This window comes from Antrostomus carolinensis, unplaced genomic scaffold, assembly GCF_000700745.2.
Source record: "Antrostomus carolinensis isolate BGI_N321 unplaced genomic scaffold, ASM70074v2 scaffold9585, whole genome shotgun sequence".
Lineage (NCBI taxonomy): Eukaryota > Metazoa > Chordata > Aves > Caprimulgiformes > Caprimulgidae > Antrostomus > Antrostomus carolinensis.
In genome coordinates, this window is record NW_010314225.1 from 15313 (window position 1) to 28721 (window position 13409).

The following is a 13409-nucleotide window of genomic DNA, read 5'->3' on the forward strand; positions in this document are numbered from 1 at the left end:
CATTCCTGATGAAAAAGATCTATAAAAATTTCTTCTCCGTATAATTGCAAATTTATCATGGTTAACTGGAACAATACTGCTGGTCTGATGCCTTGCACTGGCCTCATTGCTACCGAAGGCTAAAATACTGGCTATGTTGTGAGCTGGTAACATCCTGAGCTATACTTACTAGATTCCACAGAAGATATATGTATTATCATGTTCTTGAAAACAGGGTTAATGACCATCATAGCTGTACTGACTTTTTAGCTTTGACATGGGGGATTTTTTGGGGGATGGGACTAGATGATCTTTTGAGGTCCCTTCCAATCCCTAATATTCTGTGATTCTGTGTGTGATTCTGTGACATAAGCAGTAGGTATTAAAGCATTTACTTTGTTAGGTAAACGTCTGAGACAGATGAGATATAGGTGGAGTTGACTTCTTACTCAGGATGCTGCCATATTTTAGATAGTGTAGCTTTCTAAGCTACATGGCCAAAGGGATTGGTATAGTTATTTCTCATCTTCATAACTATATCTTTTACTTCTGTCCTCCCCTGGAGTGGCCGTAGGAAGTGTAAAGACAGGCTTTGAAGGAATCTTCCCACAGGTCAAGTCAATACTGCCATCTTCACAGAAGGGACAGTCAGCTGCGTGGTTCTGAGTTCTCTTGCGTATTGTAGATCTGATGTACTTTTATTCTCAAATAATTTATTAATTCTGAATGTGCTGACTGTAGATGCCATTAAAATCAAGCCATAAGCTCATCAGATTACTGGTGAACTATTGCTTTGAAAAGATTAAAAGCACAAAATAGTGTTTTCTTCTGTAGAGATGGAAAACGCTTAGCTCAGAACAAAAAAGGAAGTGCCCTATTTTTCCTTCGCGTCGGTAGATCTTCATGATTAATATTATCAGCATGACTTGTAAGATCTGGCAGTGAAGTTAGTTGAAAGGCATACCCTCAAATTACTGCCTGCTGATCATCACATCTTACTAAACAGAAAATTCAAAGAGAATTTGCCTCTGAAGATGTGGAACCTTAACAGCAGTATATAGTTCATAAGCCACTTCCCGTTCTCTTTTCCAGTAGGAATTTTTTTATTCTGCTGGTACCTGGAGTTAGACATGGAGTATGTACTTCCAGAACAAAAAGTCCTGCACCTAAAAATTTAAGGAGAATTAACATTGAGGATGGGGAAAGAGAGAGAGAGAGAGATGGTCAGAGTATGTGGAAACTTGTTAAAAGAATTGCATACTTTTTTCTTTTTTAAGCACACTATGGCTTTAACCAAAAGCGTCTGTACTATGAGTAGACAGGTGGTGATAGATGGAGGGGAAGAAGGTCGATAAGAACCTTCCTGAGATAGATACCTGACTTGATCTTGTAGAAGGATTAAATGGGAGAGTGAGTCAGTCACTGAGTATGAAAAAGCAAGATACAGACAGATTTATATAAGAGATTGCTACAGAAGTTCAAAAAAATTAATTCAGCTTTACTTAAAGCTTCCATTGCACAATTACTGTGACTCAGCTGACACGCGGTAACTTGCTTTCTGAACCCTGTGACAAATGAGGTCGATTGTAAGTATGTCATCTGAGAGCTGAAATACTATGAAAGAACTATTTAACGTGTGGTTGTATTTTCTGCTATTCCATATTATAGATGAATTGAAGGCTGGCCTTCCTCTACCTTTCCCATCCTATGCAAAGAACCTTCTGATATCTCTGTGCAAAGAGGTCTCCTTCCAAGTGAAGTGTATATCCTGCTACCAGATACTACGCTCACACATGGAATTAACGGCTCATTTCAGGTTTGTGCGAGACAGCTGTCTTTATGATGTAAATGTCCACAGATAATAGACAGGCAGACTAGGCAGACAGTGTTCTTAGTGGTGCCTGTGGATTTCAGGACATCTAGGACCATCTGAATGTTGGCTTCCTAAGTAAACTATAAAAAAACTGCACCCTTTCCATGTCTTTTACCCCACGCAGTCCACTGTGGAATGATGATCGATGTCTCTATCCTTTTGGTTACTTTCTCTAACAGAACAACAGAACTTGGTCTCTGTTGCACTATTTCTAAGTTGGCAGCATTTGATTTCTAAAATGTGCTGAGTCAACAACGTAAGCATGAATCTTAGTGGTAGTTTTGGAAATTAGCACCTAATTTTCCTTAAAGTGCAGACACTAACTAAGCATTGCATCTTTTTGTTGACAAGCTGGTAGTTGCTTTAACTCACCTACTGTTGACAAGTAGGTGAGTTAAAGTATACAGAGGGACACTATTTCCACATACTAATTGTTTCGGCTACTATGTAATATTTCAGTTTAAAAATATTTCAGGTCATGATATAACCTCTTTAATTTTTTAATCCATTCTAGAACACGTTGTCGTAATTCTGGGCCAGTGGCAGTGTCAAAGAAGAGCATCTCCCAAGTTGCAGAGATCTTTAAAACAAAAGGTCACTGTGAGAACTGTGATAAACTGTTTGCTGATAAGAATCAGATCATCCAGCATAAGCAAACCACTCAACATAACATTAAAGTCCTTACTACAATGGAAGAGTCCATCTTGATGTTCTGTCATATCAATGGAAAAAATAAAAATCAGTCTCATTTGTGCCATATCGTGGATCGGTCAAGACCACTGCTTAAAAGACATTTGACTTCAAGTGAGTCTACCACTAAAAGCAGATCTACTTCAAAATGGAAGAGCGATTTAAAAGATAAAAATGAAGATCATGTGGCAAACCAAAGTCAAGGTAGTGCTTGCAAAGTAAAAGCCTGGTTTTGTGAATGCCTTCAAAAGTTTTTTACAGAAGAGTCAGTAGAAAAGCACATTTTATCAGCAAATAGAATCTGTCATAAGTGTGCTGTGTGTGGAAAGCTTGCTGAAAATTCAAGCATTATCCGCCTGCATATGAGTCGAATCCATGGGGGAGCACACTTGACTAATTTTCTTCTGTGGTGCAGAGCATGCTCTGTAGATCTCAGAGAAGAGGACATTATGGGACATGTGACTGAATTTCATGGTGGACATAGTTACTATTATGAGCAGGAAGCTCTAGAAGATGAACCTATACCATCTGCTTCCGACCCAGCATTTATTTCTGCAGGTGAAAGGAAAGACTGCATTCCTAGTCCTACGGAACTCTCCTCTGAAAAGAGTCCTATTCTGGGAAAATGGCAGTGCCGCATTTGTGAGGAGATGTTTGACTCTGAAGAGAGCGTTAAACAACACTGCATGTCCTTAGAAAGCCATGCATTCCACAGATACTGCTGTGGCTTGTGCAAAAATCACTTCCGGAAGGTAGGAACACTGCAGCGCCACTTCCAAGAGCATCATAACGAGGAGGTACAGACTAAATACTTCTGTGGCCTTTGTGGTAATCTCTTCTTTGACACAGAAGAAGAATTTCTAATCCATTATAAGGAGATTCATAGTGTGGACTATGCCTTTGTGCCTGAGCAGTTGGAAGTATCAATAAAAAAAGAGGAGGACTTCCTCCCAGCAGAAGAAGGAGACTGTTTAACTTGTGGTTGCCGGACAACTTACGTCTCCAGAATAAACAAGAGGAACGATTATTCGAACTGCCAGAAAGCTATGCTGCAAAAAGGAAACTTATGGTTTCGATGCTGCTTCTGTTCTGCAACTGCGCAGAATTTTGCTGATTTGAACAGTCATCTCAACAGTCACACATCCCTGAAACATAAGGAAGAAATGTACGTTGTTAGGTGTGCTGCATGCAACAAAAACTTTGACAATCTTCAGAGTGCACATCAGCACTATCACCTGAAACACTGCTTCTTGCAGAAACCTGATCTCTCAGGTCTTGCATCAGAATCAGAAAATACAGTATTCAAGTTCACAGCAAATGGGGCTTGTGTGGACAAAAATCTTCACAAGGTAAAATGTGAAGTGTCTCCATCCAAGACTCAGGAAGGGCCACAGCTGTCTCCTCTGCAGGGACCGATACAGGGAAAGAAAGCAAAAAAAGAAAACTCAGCAGAATCTGAAGAGCTCGGTGAAGGTTTGTAGAATTTTTTTTTCTTTTAACATTATAAGAATATGGTTGTCTAACACACTCTGTTTTAGTGTTAGTACAAGTATGTAGCATACCATTTGCCTGCATCCAGTCTATAAATCAACTTAAAATTTAATATTTGTTATTTCTTAAAGCTACACTTTGAATTCTTGCTATTTGAGTTTCCAGAACTTGGACTCAACAGTTTATTGCTATAGGCTGTATGCATGAAGTCTTTAAAAACCAAGAAGTAGGCAAATGTGAGAACCCAGGGACTGAAACATGAAATTTTCAAATTAATTGGGAGCATAATTTGGTGTTATAAGGAAGAGGACAGTCAAGGACCCCAAACTGAGACCTAACTCTTAGAAATGTAACAGTAGTTTATAATGCACACACATTCAGGAGAAATTTGCCGCCTTCTTATGTATAAATATTTATGAGCTTGGTAGTGCTTTCTGTGTGGGCAGTCTGATACTATCTTCTCGGTTTCCTCTAGCTTGACAAAAAAAACTTCAGCTGAGAATTTATATTCTCACTGTGTATTGGGCTTTTTTGCTTTGAACATTCAAGTATTTTATTGAAGCTCATGTGACCTCTAAGAATGACATCAAGAATGGTCAAGGTGTACCTTGTGTTCAGAAATGGGAAGTGTTTTCAATTACTCATGGTGTCATAATGCTTTTGATTAAAAGGTTGATGTTTATGTTAAATTTACAGGAAAAAGTATGTCTCTAAACACTTTATGTGCTTTTTTGCATGTGAGCAGTTAAATGTCACAGACACTTGCCCCAGTAGGCAGTGCACCGTTGATTATTAAATAGACTATTAAAATGTCTCAGTGCAGGATAACAGCTTTCTGTGCTTGCCACAGAACTAGCCAGCTCTACACCATCCTATAGCTAGATTCTGCTTTCTTCTTTCTGATTCATGTGTTACTAAATGCTACTTCAATTGATGTAAAAACAATGCAGTCACCAAACAGGGTCATGTTTTGTAACTTTTAGCTTATAGGACAGTTGAATACATGAATTTTCAAAAGCATATCTACGTTGATGTATGTTGGTTGACTAGAAAGTCAGGTGAACTTTAAATGCATCCTTTTTATCCCATTGAAGATGGTGAACTTCCTGATCTTGACTACCTGAGTACCATGACTCACATTGTGTTGGTGGATCTGGACAACTGGGGAAGCTTATTCACGCAGCTGCCAGCTAACCTGAACCAAGGGACATTTATCTGGGGCTTTCAAGGTAAAAAGTGATTGAAGGAAATAGGAAGATAAGGTTAACAAGTCTGCACAAATACACAAGCAGAGATTCTTTGAATCCGAGAGAATGAAGAACAGGAACAAGCAGCCACTAGAGCTTCTGAAGTCACTGTGTCACAGGCACTATATAACAGAAATGTTCTTGAACTTTTCTAACTCAGTCTTAACCTCCTCTGCTCTTATTATTCCTTGTTGAATATTGTTCCAGAATTGCTAAAGGGTTTAGGAGTCTTTCTGGCTTCCCTGCTGCACTTAGGCTGTATCATACAAGGTTTTCATAATTATCAGGGCAGCCATAATAGTCAGAGATTATTTTCTTTCTAACTCCTAGGTCTTGTCATAATATTATTTTTCTTCTTAGTTCTAAAATGCCTTATTTTTACATTCTTGTTCTTGAATTTTGTTCTGTCACTGTCTTGCTCCTTAAGGATGTCCCTGGTCATCCTGTATATCAATAGGTGTATCTCAGATCTGGAAGATACCAGTAGTGGTACAAGGTGATTGATGGAACTCACATTGTTATGGTGTTCATTGTTATGGTGACTTCTTGTGAAGTCTACCAATAGCATCCCTTGAATTTGATACTTTTCCTTACCTGAATGTTCTTGAAACAACTTCTTGTCCACCTCATGCTTTTTCTGTTGGTTCTGTCTGTATCTGCCTTTATAATTATTTTGCCTGTGGAACATTGAATACTTCAGTAAAGTCTAGATAAGGGATAGTTTCAGAATATTTGTTACCTGAAGCACAGGCATGATCTTAGCTGACTTGTCAGAATTGTTAGGGGTGTTTTACACTTCATAAACACAATTGCACTGCCCTTCTTTACTCAATATTCTTGATTATCTCTTCCTTTAAAAGGTAATCGAGGACATCTTGAAAGCTGAGAGTTTTCTGAATCACTTAAAAAAAAAATAAAATTCTTTTATTTTTCTTCTCTCAGCTAACAGGTATTCCAGTGAGCTGATGGAGGCAGAGCAAGTGTGTCTGTTAGTGTAAAGTGTAGGTTCTTCAAGCACTCAGCTGTGCTTCTGGACCTGTAGTCTAATGTCTGGTTGTTAGGAGTTCTGGGGACAAATTGTCTGACCTTCTCTGTTGAAGTGGGTTATGCTCCTGAGTTTTGTGTTCTGCTCAGGCATTACTTCTGTATTATTACCTATATTGTCCTTAACTAGATTGGACCTTTCCGTACAGTAACGTTATTCTTGCACGCACACACATACACACACAAAGCCACAGAAAATACTGTTTTTGGGGGATTTTTGAGTATACTTAATCATCTTGGATTTCTAGTTCATCCTTGCTAAACAACCTGTTGTTTGTTCTTATTGTCTTTTGTGAGGCTTTGCCCAGTTTGACTGCTGGTGAAATTTCTCTTCTCTGTGCTCCTTGACTTCTGAGGCTATTGTGATTTGGGGTTTGGTTGTGGCTTTTAATTGCTGGAGATTTGTTGTTTATTTCTATAGTTGTTCAATCCACTTAGCCTTGGAAAAATATTTTTTTTTCTACAGATAAAAATAAGAAGCTGTTAGGAATCTGACTTGAAGAAATGTCAGACCTGTTTGATGTCTAAAGGCCAAAGCCTGGGTTTTATAAAGAATTCTTTAGTAAAGAATAATTTTCCATAGTTAGGTCAAACTTTCCCCACTTGAATTCAGACACTTGCTTTCATTCATACTTTGTTACTCAATTTAATCACAAGTGATTTGTCATTAATTGTCCCAGGCTCGTTTGTTAGGACTGGGTCATCTGTGCTGTTACTATTGTTTTGCAGGGTTAAAATGCCGTGTTTTGATTCAGTGGGGAAAAAATTGATTGAACCCAGGAATGTCCGAACTGTATTATTGTCAGAAATGTCTCTTCTCTGACCTATCTAAGAAAGAGAAGTAATCCATAGTACAGTCTTAGTGTTACTAATCTATTGTTAGGAATCTCTATTAATGCGATAATCTTACCCAAAGGTACCTCTGTGCTAGTTAAGACACTGTGCCCGGGGATGTTCCAAACACGGGCGCCTGCTGGCACAGCCCAGCCCATCTCAGTGCCACTCGGTTTCTTGCTTCCCACACGGGGTTGCTGCGCGCAGGCTGCCTGTGGGAATGAACCCTGGAGCACTTCAACTGGAAAACCCACGCCAAAGAGTTGATGGTGATTAAAATGGGCCACATTCATATCAGGGAACACTTTAGTGTCAGCTATATTGTTGCAGAGCTTGAGAACACTAAGGCAGCTCCCAGGCACATCTGGATTTATTGTTGTAGGTGCCCTCTCATTATTTAATCCATGCTATTCTTGTTCGTTCAGCCTGCGGAAAATACAGCAACATCCCAGTCTCTTCTGATTTTTTTTTTTTCTGCATTTCTCAAACATCTCTTCTGATTTTCTTTTATTATTTTTCTCTGATACTTTTGCATTATTTTTGTTATTCCTATTGCTGTTACAGCCTCAGCTTTGCCTTGAGTTTCTCCATTGTATTGCTCAGGCTCTGTATTGTTTCTGTTTTCAGATACTCAGTTGTCCTTCACCCATTTGTGCTCTAGCTCCACCAGAGGAAATACAGTGCTGCTGTTGTTTTCAGCTGTCCTGGTCAAATATTTATGTTGTATGTTTATGCAGCCGAAAGCCAGGGTTGGTGATTTTTCCAAGTCTTTCCCAAATAGCAGCAACCAAGGCTGTCACAACAGATGAGAGTGACTTGCAAATACTATTTTTTCTCATGGACAGATTCCCCTAAATCATTCCTGTGTAGTCTGTTACTAAATCTGTGAGCTTTGAGATAACTTTTGATAACCTCTTACAGTCATTAGGCTGAAAAGGGAAAAAAACAAATCAGGAGAAAAAGGAGAATTCTATTGCAGATTGCCTCTACTTCCTTGTAAGAGAGAGGGTGGGTGGGCTAGAATACAGAGTCCTCTGTAGCCTGTTTACTTAAGCTTTAGTTTCACATGAAGTGCTATCAGTGACTGCTTTCCCTTTCCATTCAAAATCCTTTCTTAAATCCAGCCTCTACTCTCATCTGGGCAATAAAGCAACATTTCTTTTTCTCCATTGTAGACCCATCATTTCTTAGCAATTGGGAATCTCATGAAGTACTTATTCACTCCCTTTAAGTTGTCCTTCCATTTGTTTTTCTTTTCATATTGTCATAGGAACTGCAAGCTCCTCTGTTTTCCCCTCTCTTCTTAAGAGACTTGCTGCACTTTTCCTTTCCCTTGTAACCTGTTTCAGCCCGGTATTATTTTTATCTGTAGCAGACCTGTTACTCAGCTCATCTCTATTCAACTGTTTTCTGAGACAGTAAGTGCAGGTTTTAGGTACACTGTCAAGAAAATTCCTGCACTTATTTTTTTCCCTATTTTTAGCCTCGTTTTGCTTATTCTTGACTACCTTCACGTATTTGTCAGTCTAGCATTTGTTTCAGCTGTTGCTCCAGTTTTTGGGTCCTCTGTGTAAAGAGTTCTGACATGTGATGTGTCAGGCAGTTATAGAGTGTGTTGGAAGTAATCTTGGGCATTATATTAGTACAGGATTCCTGAAGAGAAGCATTTATGTTACTTTTATTATGTTCCCAGAGCTCATCTGCTTCTGCACATTAACCAGAACTGTGCTTAAAACTGGAAAAAAATACATCCTTGTGTCTAAACGCATGTGATTTCTAGAGGATAAGTTTTTCAGGATTAGAAGAAAAATTAATACAAAATTGAATGAGAGGCTTTGTGTAGAATCAGGCTAGCTAATTTTTCCTTTTTTGTTTTTTAACCCAAGAACAAGGGTTCTTTTGGGACTTTGGCTATATATTTATTTAGCTTTCACATTGGTCAAAATAAAGTCTGTCTTTAAAGCCAGATTAATCTTTGCTTTTGCCTTCTTGCATTCTTAATTCATGATGACATTTCTGTTTGTTTTTGTTGGTTTTGTTTTGTTGTGTTTTTCTTCACTCTTCAGGAGGAGACAGCAACTGGAAACCTCCTGTGCAGTGCAAAATTTACAATTATCTTAAGAGGATTGGCTGTTTCTTTCTTCATCCACGTTCCAGTACCAGAAGAAAAGCAGCAGACTTTGATCTCTGTATTCATGTAAGTTAGTGCATTTTTGCTTTATTGGTGTGTTTCTGTACCCTGAGAAGAGTGGCAGATGGTATCTGCTATTGATGTTAACTACTAATTACAGATGAGATTCTTAGATTTTCTTCATGTGACTTATGTCCACTAAAAAGAATTATAAAGCTGTCACTGAATTGAGTGGAGACAGCCTGTTGAGAAGTGATTTGTTGTTTGTTTTCTTTTTTCTTTCCATCAGAATAGAAAAGTTAGCCCAAATAGGTCATCAGTCTGTTGTGGAGGAGAATGGGGCTGGTTATGGAATGAAGAATGAAAAAAACCCACAATTTTTATAGCTTCTGTTTCAGAGAGAAATGTAACTCCTGCTTCTCTCCAAGTAGCCCAGATCTAGAGCCATCGTGAAGATGGAGTTGGATGGGTGCCAGTTTCATAGATACTGATAAAGAACAGCGCTTCTGTTCAGTAGACCAGGGGCTTTGGCTGGGTTGGGAGAGGTGCAGGTGAAGGACAAGAATCTGGGATGCCATGGGTACTTGTGTTCTTGATCAGATAGATAAAACTACTTGCGAATCTAATTATATGACACAAGCGTGTTTTGCAACAGTGTTTGTATGTGACATTACACTTTATGATTCTTAAAATGCTCCACACAGATTACTTGTTTTATGCAAAGGTGGTTCTGAAATGCTGCTTTTCAGGAGTTTGTTCCATATTCAATCTGTACTGTTCTGGTAGCCATTTGCTATATCTCTTGTTATATCTGTAGTATAAATGAAGTGTCAAACTGTTGAAACAATACTTTTCATGGTGGTATAATGTGCATTTGACCATAAAAGCAGAGATAAGTTGCTGTAGAAGCTTCCCTATGAAGATCTGTCTTAAAAAAAGCTAGCCAAACCCCACGAGATAAAATGTGGTTTCAGTTCAACACCTGTAATTTGTTTTTGTACAGGCTGGTCGTCTGGATGAGCACCTACCCAAGCAAATTCCTTTCACTGTACTTCCTGGAGAGAAAAGCTTCCTGGCACTGGAAGCTCAGTTTAAGGTGACCCAGCGGTCAGCTCGCGTCCTTAATCCTCACCACATTGAAGGAGACATGATGTGTGCCTTGCTAAGCAGCATTTCAGATACCACAAAAGGTAGAAAGTAAATATTAAAACACAATCCTTACAGTAAACTGATAGTTCTTTCCAATAAAAGAATCGAACTCTTGTGCTGGTGACACAAGTTGTTGTTTGATGTTTATTGTACTGTACTGGTATTTCAATGAAATATAGATCAGAACATCAATTTGCTTGGAGCAAGCTTTGAAACCAGACTTAATTAAGCATTTTTATTCAACATAACAAACTCTGTCCTCCCTGTATTCTTTATTATAGCAGGAGACAAACTATTGTTTTGGTCTGAAAATTCCTTTCTAGTTAAAGAGAAGTTATTTAGAGCATTCTTATGTGCATATTTCTCAATTTGTACACAAATCTGCTTTGCTTGATTTGTTCTGGGTCTGAAACAAATGTGACCCAGTTAAAGCATCATTATTTCCCAAAATATCTCTGCCTATTTTAACTCTGATTGTCCTCCTGGCCACTTCCAGTCATTTGATATTTGTCTTCATTGGCACATGACTGACACATCTATTTGGAGGAAAAATATCAGTGAAAGCTTTTAAGTTCTCTAGAATGCCATATTCTAATTAATGGCACACTAAAACAATTACACTGTTTTTATACAGGATAAAGAGGTTTGAGCCAGCTCATTTTCATGCAAAGGATACCAGAGCTGAGATGAGTTTTAATACTTCTCAGTATTTCAAAATATCCTGAAGTAAAGTTTTCCTAGAAGACCTGACATTTCTCTGTAGACACATTACTGCTTTTCCTGGCTTGGTGGGGTTTTGGAGGCTTGGAAATTGAGTTGATAAAAGTTGTTTCTGAATTAGCCCTGAACTGTTTTCAGAAAAATATACTGCTAGTCTTGATGCAGGTGTATAAGAGCTATCACGTGGTGCTACTCTTCTACCAGGAAGATAAAAGTGGAGCAGGAACACTGAATGGTGGTTTGGCATTGATCAGTTAAAGGGAAAAAGAAAGATAGGATGATTAAATGGTTTCCTGAAAAAAGTTATCTGTGGTGAGCTGGAATTGATTCATGTGCTTCTGATACAGAAAAGCTGGTTATAGAGTTTTCTGTCCACCCCAGGCATTTGCTGGTCTAGATTTTTCATCTGCTTTATGGAGGTGTGATTCCCAGCCAGAAGCAGCCATACTAGTAAAATTTCTTGGTGTAGTTAATTACAGAACTGTAACTTTTACTAGTGCAGTTCATTTTGTTCAAGGGGGAAGATTACTTTTCTCCGCAGTTACCCATAAAGCTACACATTGAATCAGTTCATTCTCACTGCAACTGTTTTCTTTGTAGAGCTTATTGAAATTCCTAGATTGATAGCTCTCTTCTAATGTAATTCTAGCTGTAACTATATATTAATGTGGGAGGATGTTTTTGCTTCAGGACCTTTGCATATTTTTATGAGGAAGAGTTGGAAGAGAGCTGTAACTTGCAAGCAGGCAATTTAAGTCAATTTAGCTGTAGGAGCTTCCTTTCTTGTACAGTTTGCTGTGCAGCTTAACAATACGACTCAGTTTTGCTACGTAAGGGTACTGTAGCTCCCTGCCTGGGTAGTTTTGCTGGTATAGCCTTATTCACTGAGACATACTGGCTCAGAGGTGATGGCTTTGATCTAACCATTTTCTGTGTAGAAATTATACTGGTTTTTTAAATTTTTTTTTTTTAGTTTGGTTTTGCTTTCAGAAGTTTATCTAACTCTTCTTTCAATGTCCTTTACTACGGTAATATTTAATTTACTCTTACGGTGATAAGCACTATTGAGAGGCCCCAAACCTTAACTTGCTGGCTGACTAATTGTTGTGCATCCCACTAGTTTATGCAAGTGGTTGTTATTTAAAAACAAACAAACAAACAAAAACCCCAAAACAAACTTTGAGCAGGAAAGTGATGGAATCATGCACAAGTCCTTTGGTTGTTGTAAGGAACAGAATTGTCTTGAGCCATCCTTGGTCCCTTTTTCCAGTCAGTGTCAGTGGGGATGGGACCCAGATAGTGAGAGCTGCCTTTGTCTCCTGTTCCTGTATTAAAGCAAGAAAAAAGACATTAGAAAATTCAGTCTTGCTAACAGGCCTATGTTCACTGCACAGAGGAATGATGTCGTTACTAAGAGTCTATAAAGCTTTTTTAAAAAGATAAAGCCACAGCTCTGGCTCAGCAGCATCAGGAAGTATTTGCAAGTCTTAGTGGCAAGACCAGTATCGGAGGGCTGAGATGGGAAGTCATGCAATGTATCATAGGCTGGTATAACCTGTTGTCCTGTTACAGAAATGCAGCTGAATATAAGGAAATACAAACAAGAATTGCTTGCTTTGTGACTTTCTCAAGCCTATGGCTGTTGTTCTGGAGGGATAAATAAGTGAGAAACAGTTACCACAGAGAATTGTGTTGAAAAATGTGAGACAGTTGTTGGCATTGGATGAGCTTCAGAATGAAAGAGCTGTTTCCCTGCATCACCTTCACAGAGCTATCATCAGCTTGTGAGCAGCTGGATTGTTTGGATTGTGGCAATCTCTGACAGTTGTACCTTGTGAACCATTTTACCATGTCAGCAGAACTGCTGTGGGAACTGTGGTACATGCATTTGTTTTAAAACAAGTAAAGATGAAAGTCCCTGCATATGTTGCAGTAGGGCATCAACTCCTAAATACAGAAGGTTTGGGTTTGTTCTTTTTCTCTTATGCTGAAGGCACAACACATGATGGGGATTCATGCATGTTAATAAAGTGGTTTGAGAAGGGTTGAAGAGTTGGGATTTCAATGTCTCCCTTTGTAATTCCTTTGCAAGAAAAGTTTTTAGCTTCCCTTGTCTATGTCTCAAGACACCTGATTTCTAATCATTACAGTACTGCTACAGCTTATACTTTTAATGAGTGATGGACAATGTCCTGGGCAAAGCTGATGGCAGGTTAGTGGTCATCATGCTTGTCCTCATACTGACAGGAAT

The 13409-nt window shown here is 38.7% G+C and overlaps 1 protein-coding gene across 1 annotated transcript in view; it reads left to right on the forward strand.

The window, feature by feature from the left end:
• ZNF451 (zinc finger protein 451) overlaps positions 1 to 13409 on the forward strand; it is a 38124-nt gene that overhangs the window by 15219 nt on the left and 9496 nt on the right. Inside the window, exons 8-12 of the mRNA XM_010167569.1 lie at positions 1648 to 1795; positions 2367 to 4015; positions 5128 to 5262; positions 9225 to 9355; positions 10293 to 10479. Coding sequence (XP_010165871.1) covers positions 1648 to 1795; positions 2367 to 4015; positions 5128 to 5262; positions 9225 to 9355; positions 10293 to 10479 — 2250 coding nt within the window. The remainder of the gene's footprint in view (positions 1 to 1647; positions 1796 to 2366; positions 4016 to 5127; positions 5263 to 9224; positions 9356 to 10292; positions 10480 to 13409) is intronic.